Source organism: Peromyscus maniculatus, chromosome 7 (genome assembly GCF_049852395.1).
Source record: "Peromyscus maniculatus bairdii isolate BWxNUB_F1_BW_parent chromosome 7, HU_Pman_BW_mat_3.1, whole genome shotgun sequence".
NCBI classification, from domain to species: Eukaryota; Metazoa; Chordata; class Mammalia; order Rodentia; family Cricetidae; genus Peromyscus; species Peromyscus maniculatus.
In genome coordinates, this window is record NC_134858.1 from 63,066,651 (window position 1) to 63,088,001 (window position 21,351).

Sequence of the window (21,351 nt, forward strand, 5' to 3'; positions counted from 1 at the left end):
TGGCGCCCCTCCCCTTAGCAGGGTTCACAGGGGAGGTTTTGTCTTGCTCGGCCCAGGCTCTCCAGCTCCTCTCTTCTTCTTGACCAGCTGACCACTGCTTCTGATCCCCTCCCAGCCATCCTCAGCAGGCCTTCTCCTGTCCACTGCAAGCAGCGTCCGATATACCCCATGGCACCAGCCTGGCTCCCAAGGCCTGACATGGGAGTGTCTCGGGGCTACTCTTTAAAAAAGCAAGGGAGAAAAAAGAGACGGGGTACCCTGCCCCTGAGTAGGAAAGAGACAGATGAAAAGCAACAACCAAGTTACAGCAGACAGAAGCCAGCAGAAGAAACCTTGTTGGCGCGGCACATGGCGGGCAGCTTGTGATGACTTCCACCCTTCAAGTAAACCCAACGATAGTCTGCCTAAATCCTAAAAGCTTCACTCCAAGGCAAGCATGGTGGCACATGCCTTTAATCCCAGCACTTAGGAGGCAAAGACAGGAGGATCTCTGAGTTCAAGGCCAGCCTGGTCTATGTAGGGAGTATTAGGTCACCAGCCAGGACGACACAGTGAGACCCTGTCTCAAAAGAAAAAAAAAAATACTAAGGACCTACTCTATCAGAGCCTTAGAAAGAAGCGTATGGAGAGAGGAAAAAAGACAGGCCCTGCCCTAAGGGATCTTCCAGGCTAATGAAGACAGTGTACAATCTGTGCGGGGAGCTTTAGGCGGGTGGGTGGCTATCTCCTACTTGAGGGAGCTCTTGTCTGTTGGGAAACTCATGGCACTTACCCTGAGGGGTTTCCCCACCCTTGCCTTCTGCTGGGGTGAGGGCCTGGGGTTGGTACAGAAGTTCTCTCAGAAGGCAGGTGTATGTGGAGAAGTAAAGGCAAAAAGGCATCAAAGACTTGACATTCTCGTGGCTCTGGAGAGGATGCTCCAAGTTAAGAGCACTGGCTGTTCTTCCAGAGGACCTGGGTTCGATTCCTGGCACCTACATGGCAGCTCACAACCATCTGTAACTCCAAGTTTCAGGCTACCTGATGTCCTCTTCTGGCCTCCACAGGCACAAGCATGCAAGTAGTTGATAGATAGATAGTATGCACGCAAAACACCCATACACATAAAAACAATTTTTTTTAAAAGACTTCATATTCTCAACCCTTTTACCACAGAAAGAAAAGCACGCAGAAAGAGCAAGAGGTTAGCCCAGCCTCACAAAACCAGTGCTTCGACAGGACACGCCTGTCTCCATAAGGTTCAGGGCCGGTGGGCAGTCTGGAGGCAGGGAAAGGCATGAGTTTGGGAGGGCAATGGGGCGGAACCAGGGAGGCCTAGAGCTAAGGTTTCCAACCTTCCTCCAGGGACAGCAACAACACCTCCATTGATATTTTTGGTTTCCAAAGCTTTTTGCACACACATTATCAAATTTCTGGATTCCCCTTCCCTTCTCATTTTACAGTTGGGAAAATGAGGACCAGAAAACACAGACAGCCAGAGGCCAGAGCCCAGACCAGCACCTCTCCAAGCCTCAGCCTGACAGGAACCACCATCCTGCATCCTACACAGAGGCCACGGGAGGCTTGGCCCCAGGGTGCCTGGGACCCAGGGAGTGCTGAGCGTGAGGGTGGCAGACAGCTATGTGAAAGTGAGGTGAAACGGTGGCCTGAGGTCAGGACAGAGTAAGTGACCATGATCAAGAGGCATTTAAGAGCCGGGCGGTGGTGGCACATGCCTTTAATCCCAGCACTTGGGAGGCAGAGCCAGGCGGATCTCTGTGAGTTCGAGGCCAGCCTGGGCTACCAAGTGAGTCCCAGGAAAGGCACAAAGCTACACAGAGAAACCCTGTCTCGAAAAACCAAAAAAAAAAAAAAAAGAGAGAGAAGGTTGGACACAGAGACACAGGGAAACAAGTGAACACCATTAAGTAGGAAGCAACAAGAGTTAGGGGTACCAAAGAGAGAACAGGCACAGAGAGCCCCTGACCCTGTGGATGAGACCTGGGGGTTGGATAGAGGAAGTAGCATAGGCAAGACTTGAATGAGTCGGATGTGTCAGGAGTTCTTGGTATCTGGGAGTCAGAAAGTAGCAATGTTAGCGATTATGAACCAGAGGGAGCACAGGGCAGTGCTGAGCCCAGGGAGCCCGAGGAGAACTTCCTTTAACTGGGGACCAGAGCAGATCAGGAGATGGAGTAATCCTGACCCACATCCTCTGGGAACAGGGGAGGGGCCTTGGACAGAGAGCACACAGCCGGCTGCAGGAGGGGAACGGAGCGGCAGGCTGCAGCCCCACCCGTAAGAGCCAGAGAAACCATAGCAAAACATAGTAGCCTTTCTTTACCCCCTACCTGCACCCACTCTGAGTTCAGGGACCACAAAATACTGTTAGGTCTAGGGGAGGAGGCTAGGCCCTAATGTTTTATAGAAGAGGAAACACAGACTGGGAGGGGAAGTGACTTATCTACCATCCCACACAAACTCAGGGTCTAGCCTGGAGGGAACAGAGCCTTGCTGCTCCAGGAAATACGCAAGTGGACACTGACAGGAACACAGGCAGCTGAGCTCACTGAAGGCAACCCCCAGTTGGCAGGGTGGCTCCGGGAGAGAAAGCTTCATCTTTCTTCCCCACCCTTCAAAGGACAAGAAAGTTTTCTTTTTACTCATTTCATGAGCACGCAATAGGTGACTGCTGTAGACTGGACCCTTGGATATAACGGGAATGGTGCAAGAGCCGGGGACGGTGAGGCTCAAGGGGCATTGCGAATCCAGCCCTTGCTTCTGGGAGAGTTAGCTGACCCGACCCTTCAACTAAGGTCCTCAGATAGACAAGGGCAAGAGCAGTGGCGACTCTTGAGAGATGTACACAAGGAAGACAAAAGCAATGTCTTCGGTCCTGCCACCAGGCTCCGTTACAGCCTCATTCCTTGAGACAGTAGTAGCCCAGGACCCCGAAGAACTTTCCTCCCCAGCACACAAACGTAAGCAGTCTGACCCCTTAGGAGGAGACCTGGCCTTGGCAGGCAAGAAACGCCAAGAAAGGGTGTAACGGGATTCAGACACAACAACCCAATCGACTTTCAGCAAGTCACCCAACTCTCCAGAGCCTCAGTCTCCCCGCCAATCCAATGGGAATCATGACAGGCACTGTTTCCAGTTGGTGAGAAAAGCGCAAAACATAACCGAGGATGCTGTCGGCGAGGTGCAGGACGAGACCCCCATCCCGCCCCTACCCCATCGGTCCAGGCTCTCTGCCTGAAGGAAGGAAGGGAAAGAGCGTGCAGAGACCGGTGGAAGGAGGGCGGGCAGGACCCCAGTCCAGCACCCTGCTCCGTCTGGCCCAGCCCTCACCTCCTCCTCCATGGCGAGTCTGTGAGGTCCGGCGGTTCAGCCGCTCAGTGCTGCCCGCGCGGCGCGGGCTCCGCTTGCTCCATCTGTGCGCAGCCGGGCGGCGGCTCGCTATCTACTGTCCCGCCGGCCGCCCGAGGCCCAAGAAACTTCGGGGGGCGGGGCCGGGGCCGGGGAGGGGCTTCCGGGGGCCGGGGGCGGGGCCGGGGTGGGGTGCAGCGGCCCCCAGCCCGCGCCCGCAGCAGCGCAATGAGGAGCGTGGCCGGGTGGGGGTGCAGGGGCGGGGCCGGGGAGGATCCTGGGAGGGGCTGGTCCTGTGCTCCGGGAATGGACGGAAGAACTCGGGCGGAGCTGAAGTAGCAGGAAGAGGGCGGAGAGAGGTTTCCCGGACCCAAGCCGGGAGAGGGACTGGGATGGGGTACAGGCTGGGGAGGTGGGGGATACGGAGGGGGAGGGGGCTTCCGGCCCAGAGGCGGAGGCGAGGGATGCAGGCGGGGTGGGGCAGGGCGGAGGCGGGGCGGGGGCGCGGCTAGCAGAGCAAGCCTGGGAGGCAGTGGGTGGTTGATGCCTTTGAGGTTGCCTAACCGAGTGGGGCCGGGTTGTGGGACTGGATCAGCTGCCAGGGCAGTTCAGCAATGAGTGCACCAAGAGGTCCCTCCTCTTTCCTTTTTTTTTTTTCTTCTTTTGGTTTTTCGAGACGGAGTTTTCTGTGTAGTAATCCTGGCTGTCCTAAAACTCACAGAGATCCTCCTGCCTCTGCCTCGGAAGTGCTGGGATGAAAGACTTGCGCCACCACCGCCTGCCTGGTTTCTCCTCTTTCCTCCCGAAGTCGGAGTAGTGGCGATGGTTTCTAGTTTGTGCAATGTTTGGGTGGGGCCCTGGCCATGAGCTTGGGGTTTATGACCACAGTCGGAGTCGGGACTCCAGTCCTTTATGGAGGGTCTGCTCTCTGAAATCCCAAACTCCCATGCTCGCCTCTCCCTCGTTCAGCCCCTCCTTGGCTCTCAAGTTGTGACTTCATCACCCTTACTCCCTCCAGCCCTGACCTGACCACGTTGCTGGAGAGTGGGGTGAAGAGACCAGCGAGAAAGCCTTTAAATTCTATCATGCACTTTCATTTTATATTGGAGAAACAGAGGCCTGGGGGTGACTGCCACAGCCAAAACTCCAGCATCGCGCACGCGCGCGTGGACACACGCACGAGCTTTCCTGGTCAGGCGTGCCCCATGCTACAGCACCCAGAATTTCATGCGTGTGGGATGGATCAATGGTGACCTCCTCTGACTCTGGCTGCTTCAGCCTCAGCCACCCCAGCTGACCAACCAAGCTTCTCTTCCACTGCCCTCTGCTGGCCTTTGGGCTCCTGGGTCCTTTTCAGCTCTTCATGGAAGAGGGTGGAGCACACTGCCGCTCATTCCTAACCTAGAGGGTGGAGAGGGCTAGTGAGATGGCTCATTGGTTAGGACCCAGGTTTGATCCTCAGTACCCATATAGTGGTTCACAGCTGTCTGTAACTCCAGTTCTAGGGGGATCTGAGGCTCTGTTCTGGACTCTTCAGGTACCAGGCATGTAAGTGGTGCAGAGACATACCTGCAGATATAAAATAATAGAATAATTTTTTGAAGGATGAAGAAAACAATGCACCAGGCCCCCAGTGTTGTATAACGGCTTCCTCCAAGATTGAAACATTCCTTCCTGCATGAAGTCCTTAAACAGGAAGGTAAACAACTCCAAATAAAACCCCACTTGTACCAGGCTTGTAATCCCAGCGCTTGGGAGGCAGAGGCAGGCGGATCTCTGTGAGTTCAAGGCCAGCCTGATCTACAGAGTGAGTTCAGGGTAGCAAAGGCTACACAGAGAAACCCTGTCTCGAAACAAACAAACAATCATGCTTACTGCTACTTGGAGAATGGGTTATTATAAGAGTAGAAGCTGGGACTCTAGGTGGCTAGGAGACTATTGCTGTACTTCAGGGTAGAGGTGATGCCTTCTAACCACAGGATGAGGAATGAGGACAGGAGGAAATTAATAGACTCTAAATACATGTTGGAGGAAGATCAAGTTTCAGTAGTAGGTGAGGAGGGCATCAAAGATACGGTGTAGGGTTTCAACTGGAGCCCCAAATGTTGGTGCTACTTAGTGAGGACAGGAGAAAAGCAGGTGTGTCCAGTGGCGCTGGAGAAGACTAAAAGCTCTTTTCTGGAGAAAGTGAGTTTGACATGCCGACTGGCATTCACATCGAGCTCTATCGGAAAGCTGAATGAAGTTGGGCAGGCTCAGGTAAAATACTGATAGTCAGCAAATGATAATTAAGCCATTAAATTGAAAGAGACAGGGACAGAGGTGTGTATATGGGAAAGGGGAGAAGGGGGGCGGAGAGGCAGAGGTGTTGTGGGGGGAAGGGGAGAGAGTGAACCCCTAGCAAGGTAAGGAAGCAGTAGGAGGTGAATTCCTACTGTTTGGGGATTGTGTTTATGTATGTGGGTGTGAGTATTTTGCTTTTGAGACTGGGTCTCACACTGTAGGCTAGGCTGGCTTCTACCTCAGCATCCCCGAAGTGCGATTAGAGGTGTGAGCCACTGTGCCTGGTTTGTGCTCTGGAAGATACAAAAATCATAAAATCAATACTCGTTCCTCGTTCATCTCTTCTAACCACATTTTCTTTGCAAGCTTCGGATTGCGGAAGAGGGAAGGCAAAAACTTGGAGGGAAAGGATCCTAAGGTCCCGGAGGGGTGGTGCTCCTTTTAGTATCACATGATACCGCCCTTTGCTAAAGTTACAGTTGTTTCTTTAGAGTGGACTGGGACCTTGCTGTGGGAGAGAACGGGTAAGACCTGGAAAGAGTTCTACAAGAGGAAATTTTATAAGGGAGAAACCCCTCCCTTCAAATGTGTGCCTCCAACCCTGGATTGGGGTTTAGAAAAGGACATTCAAAAGCAGCTTTGTGCCTCCCTCGAAAGTGACCTCAGCGGTAGCAGCAAGCACAGCATCGCATATGCGCACTACAACCCAAAGCAGCGAAGAAGGAAGTTGGACCGCAGTTGTAAGAACTCCCCCTGGCTCCGCCCCTCTGTGTCCGTCAATCAAGACCCAAAGAGCTAGGGCGGGCAGAAGGGCGGAGTCCAAGGAACGTTAATTCTCTAGAGTGGCCAAATTGAGTTCTGGGTTTCTTTTCTTACAAGGACTCGCTGTTGTTGCCCTTACAAAAACTTAGGTGGGAAAAATGTCTAACACGTTCAAATAATACCGAATTGTACCTAGAATATCCCATAAGTCCTTGCCCACGTGCTTATTTAAAAGAAATTAAAATATAAGTCAGAAAACGTAGATGCTTGGACTGAAGAGATGGCTCTTACAGAGGATCTGGGTTCCATTCCAAGCAATCACAGGTGGCTCACAACCATCAGTAACTCCAGTTCCAGGGGCTCCAACACTCTCTTCTGACCTTGGAAGACACATGGTACACATTCTTACATTCAGGCAAAACACACATAAAATGAATCAATTTAATAGTTAAAACAAAACAAAACAAAACTCCAAAACTTCACACACACACACACACACACACACACACACACACACACACACACACGACCAGGCATAGTGACATCATGTAATCCTAGCTCATAGGCAGAATTACTAGCGCAAGACCAGCTGGGGCTGTACCATAGCATGTCCTAGACCAGTCTGAACTGTATAGCAAGACCCTATCTCAAAAACCCAAAAGAAGCCTGACGGTGGTGGTTCACACCTTCAATTCCATAATTTAGGAGGCAGAGGCAGGTGGAAATCTCTGAATTCAAGGCTAGCCTCATCTACAGAGTGAGTTCCAGGACAGCCAGGACTACACAGAGAAACCCTGACTCGAAAAACAAAACAAAACAAACAAAAACACAAAAGAGGGGCTGGAAAGGTGGCTCAGAGGTTAAAAGCGCTGGCTGCTCTTCCAGAGGTCCTGAGTTCAATTCCCAGCAACCACATGGTGGCTCACAACCATCTGTAATGAGTTCTGGTGCCCTCTTCAGGCCTGCAGGGACACATGCAAGCAGAACACTGTATACATAATAAATAAAATAAATCTAAAAACAAACAAACAAACAAACACAAAAGAAAACAAATAGTGGGACTAGCGGTCTTTCTCTGTGGTAGAGCACTTGACCAGCATGTGTTTGGCCCTGGATTTTATCACCAGCACAACTAAATAGATATACAAAATAAGCTCTCGGTGGGGAGTGGTGTCACACACCTTTAATCCCAGCATTAGGAGGCAGAGGCAGAGGGATCTCTGTGAGTTCGACACCAGCCTGGTCTACAAAGCGAGTTCCAGGACAACCAGGACTGTTATACAGAGAAACTGTGACTCAAAAACAAAACAAAACAAGATTACAGTTGTGTGTGTGTGTGTGTGTGTGTGTGTGTGTGTGTGTGTGTGTGAGAGAGAGAGAGAGAGAGAGAGAGACAGAGACAGAGACAGAGACAGAGACAGAGAGAAAGACACAGAGAGAGAGAGAATGTGGAGGACAGAGCTGGTTCTCTCCATCAACCATATGGGTCCCTGGGATCAAATTCAGGTTGTCAGGCTTGGTGGCAGGTGCATTTACCTGTGAGATGGTGAAAAAGTTTTTTTTTATTTTTAATATATATATATATATATATATATATATATATATACACACACACACACACATATATGTATGTGATTGTTTTGCCTACATGCTTGTATGTGTACCAGAAGGTGTTGGATCCCTTGGAACAGAAGGTTGTGAGCTACTATGTAAATGCTGAGAACAAGTGCTTTTAACTTCTGAGCCGTTTCTCCAGTTCTGATGAAAAGGTTTTGAGGGTTAGAGAGATGGCTCAGCAGTAAAGAGCACATGTTGGCTTTGCAGAGGACCTGGGTTCGATTTCCAGATCCCATACGGTGGCTCACAACCACCAGTTGCAAGGCATTCAACGGGCACACAAGTGGTACACATGCAGGCAAAACATTCATACACATAAAATCATTCTTAAAGAAGAAAAAATTTGAATAGAGAATGTAACTATGGTTGTACATTTTGTACCTCATAACTAGCTGGTCGTGGTGGTAGATGCATGGAATCACATTTAGATGGAAACAGAAAGATTAGAAACTCAGTATCATGTCCCTGCAAGTAGCAACTTTGATAAGTTTGAGGTCAGCCATCATACACGATATCCTGAAGAGGGGAAGGGGAGAAGAAAGAGGGGGTGGCAATTTAGTCTGTAGTGGTTATCATTATCTGTAAAATGAGGTGGCTCGACTCACCCTTCCAGCTAGGTAATTTCAAACTTCAGTGAGGGAAAAATAATAATTATAAGTAAGTTTTCAAAGCTGGAGCGTGTCAGGCGCCTGCAGTCACAGCTACTTAGGGGGCTGAAGGAAGATCCACTGAGTCTTGGAATCCAAGACCAGCCTACACAGTGTAGCAAGACCCCAACCGAAAGAGATAAAATTCTCTGAGCGCAACAAGAGGAGTAAGAATTCCCTGAGGACAAGGACTCGTTCGCTACTCTCTGGACACCTGACACTGGTCTTAAAGTTCTTTACCCACAGGTCTCAGCAGGGTAAAAGAGACAAGTGTATAGAATAATTCTTAGGAGGACAGAGAAGGGTGAAAAGAATCTGGGGACAGGGAAGCCGACTTGGCTGGCAAGTGAAATGGCCTACCCAGAAGACGACAAAGGTTCTGTGGATGGAACAGGATGTGCAAGGGACGAGGAAGATTTTCCCTAAGGCCAAGCAATCAGGTGTCGGGGACAGTGTCAATAGAAGGCTTCTCAAATCTTCAGAGTCGCTTTGGGTGACAGTACGCCACGCGCTGCGCAGCCGCAGCGGCTTCCCTGCCCCACCACGCCCACTCGTGTAACTCCAAACGCACGCTCCTCCAACACAATGAGCCACCCAGAGTTGAAGGCCGAGGAAAGGCCCGCCCGTGGCCACGCCCCTATCCCTGATTGGCTAGAGAATTTAAAGACCAGGCCGGCGATAGGGTGATTTTCTTATTTCCAGTATTTGAATGTTCTTAGTACTGTAGCTTTGCTGCCGGCCGGTTCTGGTCTGATTTTTCCTCCGAAAGCAACAAGTGAGTTGGATCCCTGAGGTGGGAGGCAAAGGACGGGTTTATTTTAGGGATCCTCGACGGAAGAGGTATAGATGAGTGGGTCGGACGGAGAGACAGTGAGATTACTGGGCCTGGAGGTTTCATAAATTCTCTAGCTAAACGTGCATCCTTTCCAAAGCACGGGAATCACACTGACCCAGATGAAGGGGATGTGCCTGTCTCAGCCCGTTTCCACCTCCAGCCAGTTTTCTTCCCATCGCCCAATGTGTGATTGCTCTGCTTCCTTCACAGGTCCCTGACGAGTCCCACACTGGCCTGGGTGGGTCTCCTCAAGCAGGCTTTTCTGAGCAGGAATCCCTTTCTGATGTGGCCATTGCAGGACAACTGAGGCTCGCCAGCCCAAAGCGCATTTGACGCCACCTTCCACCGCTCCAAAGAACTGCAGCAGAGGACATTTCTAGAGTATTTGTTTTCTCCTCGTCCCAGAGTGCTTGTAGTATCTTGGTGGCTCCTTCTGCTACTAGTGACAACTTCCTCGACCCCCTTAGTGTTTTGGACAGTTTTTTTGTTTTTTGTTTTGTTAGTCACGGTATCCATACCACCTATAACATCCCGATTTTCCATAACTTGTGTGCTCCGGTCTCTGCACGCCTGCAGAGGCACTGGAGATGCTTTCTAGCACCCAGGCGGCGACAGGTGAATGTGACGACGCGGAGCTGCGGTGCCGGGTGGCCGTGGAGGAGCTGAGTCCTGGAGGGCAGCCTCGCAAGCGCCAGGCCCTGCGCACTGCCGACCTGAGCCTAGGTCGAAACGAACGCCGCGAGTTAATGCTGCGACTGCAGGCACCGGGACCTGCGGGGCGCCCACGCTGCTTCCCGCTACGCGCCGTGCGCCTCTTCACCCGCTTCGCTGCGGCCGGGCGCAGCACGCTGCGGCTCCCAGCGGATGGTGTCCCCCGGGCTGGCTCAGTGCAGTTGCTGCTCTCCGACTGTCCCCCGGAGCGCCTGCGCCGCTTCCTGCGCACGCTGCGCCTGAAGCTGGCGGCTGCCCCCGGGCCAGGACCCGCCTCTGCCCGCGCACAACTGCTCGGCCCGCGACCTCGAGACTTTGTCACCATCAGTCCAGTGCAACCGGAGGAACTGCGGCGTGCTGTGGCCACCCGGGCTCCAGATTCCTCTCTGGAGAAGCAGCCAACAGAATCAAAGCCTAGTACGGTGAGGACCAGAAAGGGAATACATGTGCTATTGTTGAGGATGGAAAAGACCCAGGAGGCCTAAGTTTGGGGAAAGGTGGTCGGCAATATTAAGGGGACTTCTGGTGATCTGAAATGCCCATGGTACAGCATTCGATCAGGTATGGTCACCAGTCTAAGATGCCTGGCACTGAACTGGTGAAATGCGGGAGGTGGAGGCTAGTGTTTGTTGGGACGAACTCCAGATGAACCAGATCTGCTCGAAGTTCCAAATGAAGTCAACAGCAAGGCAAAGGGCTGTCTTGCAATGCATACAGACCAAGTGGCATAGCAGAAGGTTCTGAGATAGCCCTGTTCCTTCCAGGAAGCTCCAAGGTGGCCGCTGCCTGTGAAGAAGCTGAGCATGCGCTCCAGCAAACCGAAGCTTTCCGAGGAGCAGGCTGCTGTGCTACGGGCAGTCCTGAAAGGCCAGAGCATTTTCTTCACTGGGAGTGCAGGTAACAGAGATAGAATGGGGTGGAGGTTGCGGGTAGCCCTGGGGTGGCATGGAGGAGCAGGCAACCCTGACTTTGCCTACTGTCCAGGGACAGGAAAGTCCTATTTGCTGAAGCATATCCTGGGCTCCCTGCCCCCTACTGGCACTGTGGCCACTGCCAGCACTGGGGTAGCAGCTTGCCACATCGGGGGCACCACCCTTCATGCCTTTGCAGGTAAGTGCGAGCCTATGGGAAAGGAGGGAGAGATCAAGGGGGCTGGGGTTTCAGCAAAGACTGAATAGTGTCACTCATAGGCATCGGCTCAGGTCAGGCTCCCCTGGCCCAGTGTGTGGCCCTGGCCCATCGGCCAGGTGTGCGTCAGGGCTGGCTGAACTGCCAACGGTTGGTCATTGATGAGATCTCCATGGTAGAGGCAGACTTGTTTGACAAGCTGGAAGCTGTGGCCAGGTCAGTATGTACTGCAAGGGCAGTCACTGAGGTTTGAATCTGGTGATGTCCCCAAGGAGCCTGCCCACCCAACCTCTCGACTAAAGCATTCTCTGCTCCTATCCAGAGCTGTCCGGCAACAGAAGAAGCCATTTGGAGGGATCCAGCTCATCATCTGTGGGGACTTCCTACAGTTGCCACCAGTGACCAAAGGCTCCCAGCTCCCTCGATTCTGCTTCCAGGTACTGGTCACACCCTGGCCCCTGACCTGTGCTTTTGGGGGAGTTACACCCTGACTCCGACCCTATGCTTCTGGGGGGAGTCTTCTCTGCTTCCTGACTTAACCTCTGTCCTGGCCCACCAGGCCAAGAGCTGGAGGAGATGTGTGCCAGTGACTCTGGAGCTGACTGAGGTATGGAGACAGGCAGATCAGACCTTCATCTCTCTGCTGCAAGCTGTGAGGCTGGGCAGGTGGGTACTGGAAAAGGGCCCCTGGGATGAGGATGCAAGGATGGGTCTACATTGTTTGTTTGGGGGCGGAGGACCTGGTGTAGCCTAGGCCGGTCTAGAAGTTACTATGTGGCCAAGGATGACCTTGAACTACTGATCCTCTTGCCTTCACACCTTCGGTCCTAGGATTTACAGGCTTTGGTAACCACAGCTGGGTCCAGGGAAGTGGGAGAGATACTTGTCCTCAGGAGCAAGTAGTCTGTACAGGAAAACAAGATTTGGACAGGACACTGGCCAACTTAGGATAGAATGTAGTCAAGAATGTTATAGCATTGAGCACTGTAGCACACAACACACAAGATGCAAGAGACTGAGGTAGCATCGTGAGTTTGAGGCTAGCCTGGGCTGTTTAGGGAAACACTACCTCAAAAAAACAAAACTAACCCAAACCAAACATCAAACCTACCATCAATACCATACCTCACAGAGAAACACAGGCGAGCAGGCTGGGGAGGTGGATCAGTCAGTAAAGTGCCTGCGACACAAGCCTGTGGACCCGAGTTTGGATTCCCCAGTGCCCATGTAAAAAGTTGGGAGTGACAGGACATGCCTGTAAATCCCTGTGCTGGGAAGGTCAAGACAGGAGAATTCCTGAGCTGCTGGCCTGGTGAGTAAGCTCCAGGTTCAGTGAGAGACCTGTCTCAACAAACAAAGAAATAAAAGAGATTTAAAAAAAAAGTGCTGGGTATAGTGGCACAGGCTTTTAATCCCAGTTCTCTGGAGGCAGAGGCAGGCCTCTGTGATTTCGAGGCCAGCCTGGTCTACAAAGTGAATTCCAGGACAGACAGACCTACATAGTGAGACCCTGTCTCAGGGGGAAAAAAGGCTAAAACATTTACTTCCAGCCTGTATAAGTGTGTAAGTGCAAGCACTCTTCTACACACACACACACACACACACACACACACACACACACACACACACACGAGAAAAAAAAAAAACTCGGGCTAGCTATTTCAGCCAAGGCAGCAGGCAAGTGGCTAGAAGATTGCACCCTAAAGGCCAGTCTGATGATAGGATAGACCGTTTTACAGGGCATCAACACCTAGTGTCTTGTTCCAGGTCTGCAAACCTCTGGCCCGAGCTCACTCATGATATCCCGCTTCTTCAGGAGCACTGTGGGTTCCGAGGTGGCCAGTTCCTCTCGGGGCAGACACAGGAGCAGCTCCATCTGTTTTCAGGGTCCAGCATTCTTATTCCCACGCTCACTGTCCACATCTGAGGGACAAGCAGACTGGCTGGGGGTTGGGTAGCAGCAAATCCTGTCCTGGTGCCCTTTTTGGGTCCCAAGGCTTGGCCTGTGCAGCAGACCATACTGCCCCCCACCTTTTCTGGTGTCCAGGGGATCTCTGGTCTGACAGTGCAGCCCCCACAGATGTTCAGATGAAGTGACCCGCCAGCTCAGGGCCACAGCTGCCCATAAGGTGGGAAGAGATGGAATTGTCGCCACAAGACTCTGCACCCACCAGGACGACGTGGCCCTTACCAATGAGAAGCGGCTGAAGGAGCTACCAGGTAAACAGAAAGCTTGGGCCTGGCGAAACCAGCTGGGAGGGGCCGTCAAACCCCCCTGGCCGCCCCCACATCCCCAGAAAACTGGGCCCGTGTTCTATGTACATTTACAGATGAAACTGTCACCCAAAAGCTGTGGTGAGCTGATTCCAAGGTCCCAGCTGATCTGTCCCCAGTCCTTTCCCAGGAACCATCTTTTTTTTTTTTTTCTTTTTTTTTTTTTTGGTTTTTTCGAGACAGGGTTTCTCTGTGTAGCTTTGCACCTTTCCTGGAACTCACTTGGTAGCCCAGGCTGGCCTCGAACTCACAGAGATCCTCCTGGCTCTGCCTCCCGAGTGCTGGGATTAAAGGTGTGCGCCACCACCGCCCGACCCCAGGAACCATCTTGATCTAATACATTTTTGCAAGCAGAGTCACGAGTCAATAAGTTTTTCCAATTCTCCTTTTTTTTTTCAGGTGAGATACACAGCTTTGAGGCCATCGACAGTGACCCCGAGCTCGCCCGGACCCTGGACGCCCAGTGTCCTGCTAGTCGTGTCCTTCAGTTAAAGCTGGGGGCTCAGGTGAGAAAGGAGCGGGGTGGGAGGACCTCTGATTATTAACACTCTACCAAGGCCACTCGGTAGTGGATGGACCTGCTCTGACCACTTCCCCGCACTGTCCCGTCTTCAGCTTTCTCCTTCTCTCTTCAACATCAAGAGCCCTGCCAAGCCATGCCACGTGGGGCAAGTCAGTTTCCCTTTCTGAAGCTCAGCTCCCAGGTGGCGTGGCTCCCCTGTGGTGGTCTATAGTAGTAGATAGATGCCCTTATAGATGGGCAGGTTCTGACTCCTCCTTTATGGGTTGGGCAAGAACGGGGTGTGTCCACGGGGCACACACGGGGGATGCGGCCAGCATGGCTGAAAGAGAGGAGGCAGGTGCTGGTGTCATTCCTCAAGGTTTGTGGTCTTCTTAGCAGACGTAATCCCCCTCCTTTTTTTTAAAAAAAACAGGATAACCATGTAGTCCCAGCTGGCCTGGCACTTGTTAGGTTGACCATGGTGGCCTTGAACTCACAGAGATCCGCCTGCCTCTGCTTCCTGAGTGCTGGGACAAAGGCGTGCGCCACCACACCCAGCTAGATCTAACTCTTCTCAGAGTCCTGGGGTGCAGGTTACCCTCCTTGCTTTAGCACCTGCTTGCCAGGCAATTGGATGCCTAGTAAGCCCCTCTGACACAAGATAAGGCCAAGATAGTTCCAGGAAAATAGACCGCTTGTCCGAGAGGTGACAGTCAGCTAGAGTCATGCTCAGAACTGGGACTCAACTCCATGAGAGCCTTCCTTCTCTCTCTGAACCCTAAGTGCCAGAGAGGAATCGGGCACACGGAGGGTCCCCCGCCACCCCTGTACTTCCTCCTCGGCAGGTCATGCTGGTGAAGAACTTGTCAGTGTCTCGGGGCCTGGTGAATGGAGCCCGGGGAGTGGTAGTTGGGTTTGAGTCAGAAGGGAGAGGTAAGTGATGATGGAGGGGATCGTACTGCCTGGGTTTATTTCACGGCAGGACAAGTCACAGGGTGGCTAAAAGGTGGGACCTCTCCATGCCTTCCTCAGGGCTTCCCCAGGTACGGTTCCTGTGTGGGGTCACTGAGGTCATCCGCATGGACCGCTGGACGATACAGGTCACTGGGGGCCAGTTCCTCAGCCGGCAGCAGCTTCCCTTACAGCTGGCCTGGGCAATGTCCATCCACAAAAGCCAGGTGACTACCCAGTGCAGGGGTGGGCAAAACAGGGCAGAGAGTGGGCAGGGTATGCTGGGGCATTCTGGAATGTGTCTTAAAGGCTTCAGGGGGGACTGAATAGCCCTTGGATGGAATGTTCCAGATCAGAACAAAATAAACCTACCGATCTTCCTTCCTTTCCCCCTCTTTCCATGGGGTCTCATGTAGCCCAGGCTAGCCTCAAACTCATTATGTAGCAATAGAGGACCTTGAACTTCAGATCTTCCTACCTCAGTCTCCTGAAAGCTGGTTTTACAAGTATGCACCCCGACATCTAGTTTATGTGGGTGCTGGGGATTGAACCCAGGCCTTCATGCCTATTAGGCAAGTGAAGCTGAGCCACACCCCTAGCCCTAAGCTTTTCTAGCGCACTTCCTAGTCTACATCCTTCTCCCCCTCTAGGCGTTCCTCTACCATTTCCTGACTATGGTGATATTTTATTTGTACTGAAATGTTATTTTAATTTTATGTTAATAAATAAAGTTGCCCTGGGGTCAGAGCTATTAGAGCCATAGCAAGAGCGTGGTGGTTAGAAGAGCTAGGTAGATTTCTGTGTGTTCAGGGATACAGCCAGTATTGGAGACATATGCCTTTAAGACCTGGAGGGCGGTACTTACAGGCAGTGATGAGGCAGTCATGTGGTTGGGTTTACAACCAATGAGAAGGCAGAACAGAAAGACTATTTAAACACAGACAAACAGGAAGTAGCTCTCTCTCGGGGAAGCTAGGAGCACTGCAGGAGGTAAGATTTTATCTCTGAGCTCTGACCTCTCGGCTTTCTCTTTTACATTGGCTCTGTGTTTCTTATTTTAATAAGACGATTGGTTACATCTACACCTGACCATGACCAGAATAGGTTAATCCCTATAACAACCATATGAAGTACAGATACAACCAGTAATAGTTGGTGTTACACAAGGCAGAAAACCAAGATTCTAAAAAAAAAAACCTACAGCTAGTGGAGGGACAGAGCTTAGCTCCGTACAGATTTAGCTCTGTACCCGTTTAAACCATGGCTAGACCTCTTTCTCCTACCCTGTCCCTCAACTCTTACCCTGGATTCCTGTCCCCTCATATTCAGACCCAACTGGTTCTCAGCTCTCCCTTGTTTGAGACTCCGGATAGGCTGATAAAAGTCATTTGAATGCAAGAGACCTCAGGCTGAGTTGGCTTTGGCTGTCCCTCCCTCACCCAGGGCATGTCTCTGGACTGTGTGGAGATCTCTCTGGGCCGCGTGTTTGCCAGCGGTCAAGCCTATGTGGCCCTGTCCAGGGCCCGCAGCCTACAGGGCCTCCGCGTGCTGGACTTTGACCCCACGGTGGTTCGCTGTGACTCCCGAGTGCTACATTTCTATACCACCCTGCGGCAGGGCAGGGGCCTCCGTCTGGTAAGGAGTCACCTGAAGATGGGCTTTCTGGGTGTGGGCAGGCTTAGAAGGGCCAAGGGAAGGCCTGGTAGGTAGACCCCCTGCGGCAGCCGATCTTTCTACTGACTCCTTTGGGGTGGAGACAGAAAGAGGTGTTGGCCCTCAGGCTGTGGCCCTGGGAACGGGATGGGCACACACTTGTGACTGGCTTTCTGGTTCTGACCTAGGAGTCCCAGGATGATGAGGCAGCAGACTCTGATCTGGAGAACATGGACCCAAACCTCTGACTCGGCTGAAAGAAGACAGTGGACTACCCAACTTGCGGCTTCTTCGTGGGTCAAGGCCCTAGGGAGTAACTGGGGGAGGGCCTGTGTTTCTTCCCTCATCCAGCCTTCTGGTGGGGGGAAGGACATGGTTCCCCATTTACCAGCTTTGTCTCAGCCTCACCCCTTTCCCTGGGGAAACTACTTCCAGGGTCAGACGTTGGAAATGGTGATTGTTCCAGAGGACAAAGCTCTCTGCAGGGCTGGACAAGCAGCCAGAGTTCTGAGCCGTAGACTGGGGAGGCAGTGGAGACAGGTACTTCAGCGGCCGCAACACACCCCACAGGCAGGGCCCGTCTTAGCCCATTGCACTGATTTATTTTGTGTACATGGGAAGATCAGAGGACAACTTGAGGGAGTTGGTTTTCTCTTTCCCCATGTGGGTCCTGGGGGTTAAATTCAGGTCGTGGGGCTTGGCGGCAGGCACTTTTACCTCATGAACAATCTTGCCAGCTCCGGGGGTCTGTTTTAATTTTTCTTTGTGTTATTTTAACAAAATACACAAGGCTGGGTACTTGATGGAAAAAAAAAATGGTTTATTTAACTCACAATTCTAGAAGACTAAGAACATGGAACCAGTCTGTACTTAGCTGTGCTGGGGCTTCGTGGCAGTTGGCACCACACAGCAGGTCCATGTGCAGGCATAACCACATAACGAGACAAGCAGCGGGAGACTGGAACAGCATCCATCCACTCCTGAGGGCAGGACCCCCGGGCCTTCCTCACCTTCCATCAGCGATCCATCTCCTAAAGAGTTACATCATCTTATAATTTATTTATTTTTATTTTATGTGTATTAGGGTATGTATGTCTGTGTGAGGGTGTCGGGTACCCCGGAACTGGAGTTACAGACAGTTGTGAGCTGCCATGTGAGTGCTGGGAATTGAACCCGGGCCCTCTGGAAGAGCAGTCAGTGCTCTTAACCACTGAGCCATCTCTCCAGCCCCAAGAGTTACATCATCTTAACGCTGCTGCACTAGGGACCAAGCTTCCAGCGCGTAAACCCATAAGGAAAACCATCCAAGCCATGGCAGGAGCCTAGAGGGGATACAGGCCAGACACAAACCCAAGACAGAGGTTTACTTACCTTCACAGCTGAGCTCAGCCTAACACAGCCCTGAGTAAACACCCTTCTGAGCCCGGCCTGAGAACAGACGCTGCAAAATGTGCTGTTTTGAGGGGAGAGGTAGTGTTTAGGGCACTGAAATGAATGTTCTCAGGTTGTGTTTATTTAGGCCAAATAAACTTGTGAATTGTGTAACTGTGACTCCTGCCTGGTCTCTCTCCCTCACTGAGGGGGTAAACACAGAGATGTTTGTTCAGCCACCACGAGGTCCTAGATCACAGCAACCTGGTGTGAGGCCTGTGAGGTTTTGTCCATAGCAACCGTCATCTGAAAACCCGAGGTATCTGAAGGTGGTGACAGGTGATGGACCAACAAGGTGAGTGTAGGACAAAGTTCGGGCTCTCCCTGAGACTCTGGCTTTCCAGGCGGATAGGGAGAGGGCCATCAACAACAACTACCGCATGGTAGAGGGGCTGGAGAGACGGCTTGGTGGTTAATAACCCATTATGCTCTTACAGAGGACAGCAGTTCGGTTTCCAGCACTTGTATCTGGTTATAGCTACAGCCACCTGTAACTCCAGCTTCAGGATGCCAGTTAGGCAGGAGGTGGCTGGTCCCCCTGAAGCTGGAGGTACAGGTGGTTGTGAGCCGCTTGACCGGGGTGCTAGGAATGGAACTGGGGGCCTCTGAAATAGCACTACACACTCAGATAACCACTGAATTCTCTCTAGCCCATGAAGAAATGTTTCCTTACTTCCCAGGAAAAGTCACACCATGAGAAGATCTGCTTAAAGATGCCTTTCCCTGAGACCATCGGGGTGCCCAGAAATCCTCTCCTTAGCAATCTCCTTGTGAAGATGCTCCTGGAAGGCCTGGACAACAAAGGCTGGCATGTTCCCTGAGGGGCTGCAGATATCCCTGCCCCTGAGGGAAACACGATAAACCTAGCAGTTCTTTATTTGGGGGTGGGGGGCATCTAATTTAACCTATCCTGGAATGTGTGTCCCTGCGGGGTAGAGTGAAATCTCACACCTCAGTCAGGAGTCAAGACTCTCCACACTGAGCATGACAGGTTCAGCCACATCACCCAGGGCTTTGTCGTGGCTACTGACACCTGCAGTGACCAGGATCCACAAGCAACAATGACGTCTGGGGTAGAGGGAGGAAGGGCAGCCTATCTAGGTGCCTCACACCCCGGTAATCCTGTCACCTTCTGGGTGCTCCCGGGGGGCTCTCTCCCCAATCTCAAGGCCCCTCCTTTCTGCCTTTCTCCACAGCACCATCTTAAGAAACAAGAGCTAGAAAGCAAATTCAGTCAGGACTTCTTACACAGCTTCAGGATTTTAAACAAAGCAGCCAGTGTGAGGATGGTTTAGAATGGGGGGGAAGAAGGGGAACAAGAAAAGCAGAACAGAACGAACAGATTCTCAGTGTGCATCTTACTGTGGGTGATAAAGGGAACTACCTGTCCATCTTGTGATTTTGTTTTTTTTTCATGAAGATCGATCAGTCACCCCTAACGTGTTAGGTGCTGGGCTCTGCACTGCAGATCCCCCAGTACACAGAGCTGACCCAGCCCACCTCAGGGTGCTGAAGGAGATCTATTACAGCGTTAAAAACTGGAAAGCCATCCCAGAAACTGTGACAAAGCTACGCAATCAGAAAAAACAGAGTTCACTTACAGGATGGCATATTAGTCAGGGTTCTCTAGAGAAGCAGAACTTATAGAATGAATGTATCTACACCTACATATGTAAAGGATTTATTAGAATAGCTTACAGGCTCATCCAACAATGGCTGTCTACCAATGGCAGGTCCAGTAATCCGATAGTTGTTCACTGTATGAAGCTGGATGTCTCAGCTGGTTTTCAGTCTATGCCAGAGTCTTGCAGAAGTAGATTATAATGCCAGTGAAGGGATGGGTTTGCCAGAGATGGCAGACCAAGAGAGAAGCTTTCTTCTTCCATGTCTTTTATATAGGCTGTTGGCAGGAGGTATGGCCCAGATTAAAGGATCTTCCCTGTTGGGGAATATTATTTTAAGGTGCGTTACTTTTATTTATGTTGCATTTGTTTAACTCTGTGAAGCTGTGTTACTGTGCCTGTCTAAAACATTTGATGATTTAATAAAGAGCTGAATGGCCCATATTGAGGCAGGAGAGAGAAACAGGTGAGGCTGGCAGGCAGAGAGAATATATAGAAGGAGAAATTTGGGAGGAGAAAAGAAGTAGCCAGAGAAGGAGGAAGCATCCAGGGGCCAGCCACGCAGCTGCACAGCAAGCCACAGAATAAGGTAAGATTTACAGAAGTAAGAGAACTCGAAAAGCCCAGCGGCAAAAGGTAGACAGGATAATTAAGGAAAGCTGGCAAGAAACAAGCCAAGCTAAGACTGGACATTTATAAGAATAAACCTCTGTGTGTGTGGTTTATTTGGGAGCTGGGTGGCGGGCCCCCCAAAAGAGTGAAAAACAACACTTCCCACTAAAAAAGATCTTGTTTAAAGGTGGGTCTTCCCAATACAAATGGTTTAATTAATAAAAAAGAAAAAAAAATCCCTCCCTCACAGGTGTACCCAGCCTCTTCCTTATGTAGTCAAGTTGACTTCTAAGAGCAGAAATCACAAAGGGACTCTGAGGAGGGGACATTTGAGCCAAGACTAGAAGCAGAGCAGATGGGGGCCCAGCAGAGGGCGCCTGTGTTCCTGGATAACCTTCTGGCCCCGACTTAGTTTCTAGACTGAAACATCCAGATTAACAGCCATGCCCCAGGATTTAGGCTTTCTTGGCAGAATGGTCCTGAGTCTGAGCACAGGCACGGGCTGTCCTTAGCGATGGGACTGTTTCCTTCATGAGAAAGCCTCTCAGGCTAGTGGTGGAGCACCTGCCTCTCTGCAGAACAACGCAGCTGTAGAATCTGGAGTGGGGCAGACCACAGCAGGGGAATAGATAAATAAAAGGATGGAGGAATGCAAAAGGCTACAGTTAAAGGACCCTGCTAAATGATCCTGCTGCTGCTAGGGGACATCTCTGGTACCTCGGTTTCCATCCTAGTAATGGGATTTCCCAGTCTCACTCTCCAATAGGAGAGCTGGACAGTGTCGGGTGGATGAGAGAGAGAAAATTATTAAGATAGACGCTCACGGTGTATTACCCCCTATGGAGGTCAACAGTGCACCTTTTTCCCCCTCTTGGTTTTTTGAGACAGGGTTTCTCTGTGTATCCCTGGCCGTCCTGGAACTAGCTCTGTAGACCAGGCTGGCCTTTAACTCTCGGAGATCCACCTGCTTCTGCC

At 51.5% G+C, this 21,351-nt stretch overlaps 2 protein-coding genes and 1 long non-coding RNA gene across 5 annotated transcripts in view; 1 reads left to right on the plus strand and 2 right to left on the minus strand.

The window, feature by feature from the left end:
- Plekho2 (pleckstrin homology domain containing O2) overlaps window positions 1-3,480 on the minus strand; it is a 26,471-nt gene extending 22,991 nt beyond the window's left edge. The window contains exon 1 of the mRNA XM_006979327.4: window positions 3,331-3,480. Within this exon, the coding sequence (XP_006979389.1) occupies window positions 3,331-3,342 (12 nt within the window). The 5' untranslated portion in view covers window positions 3,343-3,480. The remainder of the gene's footprint in view (window positions 1-3,330) is intronic.
- A 5,881-nt stretch (window positions 3,481-9,361) lies between these two features.
- Window positions 9,362-18,256, plus strand: Pif1 (PIF1 5'-to-3' DNA helicase). The gene is made up of 13 exons (XM_006979326.4): window positions 9,362-9,432; window positions 9,703-10,625; window positions 10,968-11,100; window positions 11,188-11,313; window positions 11,394-11,547; window positions 11,654-11,768; window positions 11,891-11,997; window positions 13,412-13,551; window positions 14,005-14,111; window positions 14,953-15,040; window positions 15,140-15,285; window positions 16,502-16,693; window positions 16,900-18,256. The coding sequence occupies exons 2-13, from the start codon at window positions 10,080-10,082 to the stop codon at window positions 16,957-16,959; spliced, it is 1,914 nt and encodes a 637-aa protein (XP_006979388.1). The 5' UTR covers window positions 9,362-9,432; window positions 9,703-10,079; the 3' UTR covers window positions 16,960-18,256.
- Window positions 17,606-21,351, minus strand: part of LOC121830883 (uncharacterized) — a 29,576-nt gene continuing 25,830 nt past the window's right edge. For all 3 annotated transcript variants that reach the window (XR_013052794.1, XR_006074182.2, XR_006074183.2), the window contains 2 exons: window positions 19,841-20,081; window positions 17,606-17,742 (listed from right to left, as the gene is read on the minus strand). This is a non-coding gene — a long non-coding RNA (uncharacterized LOC121830883). The remainder of the gene's footprint in view (window positions 17,743-19,840; window positions 20,082-21,351) is intronic.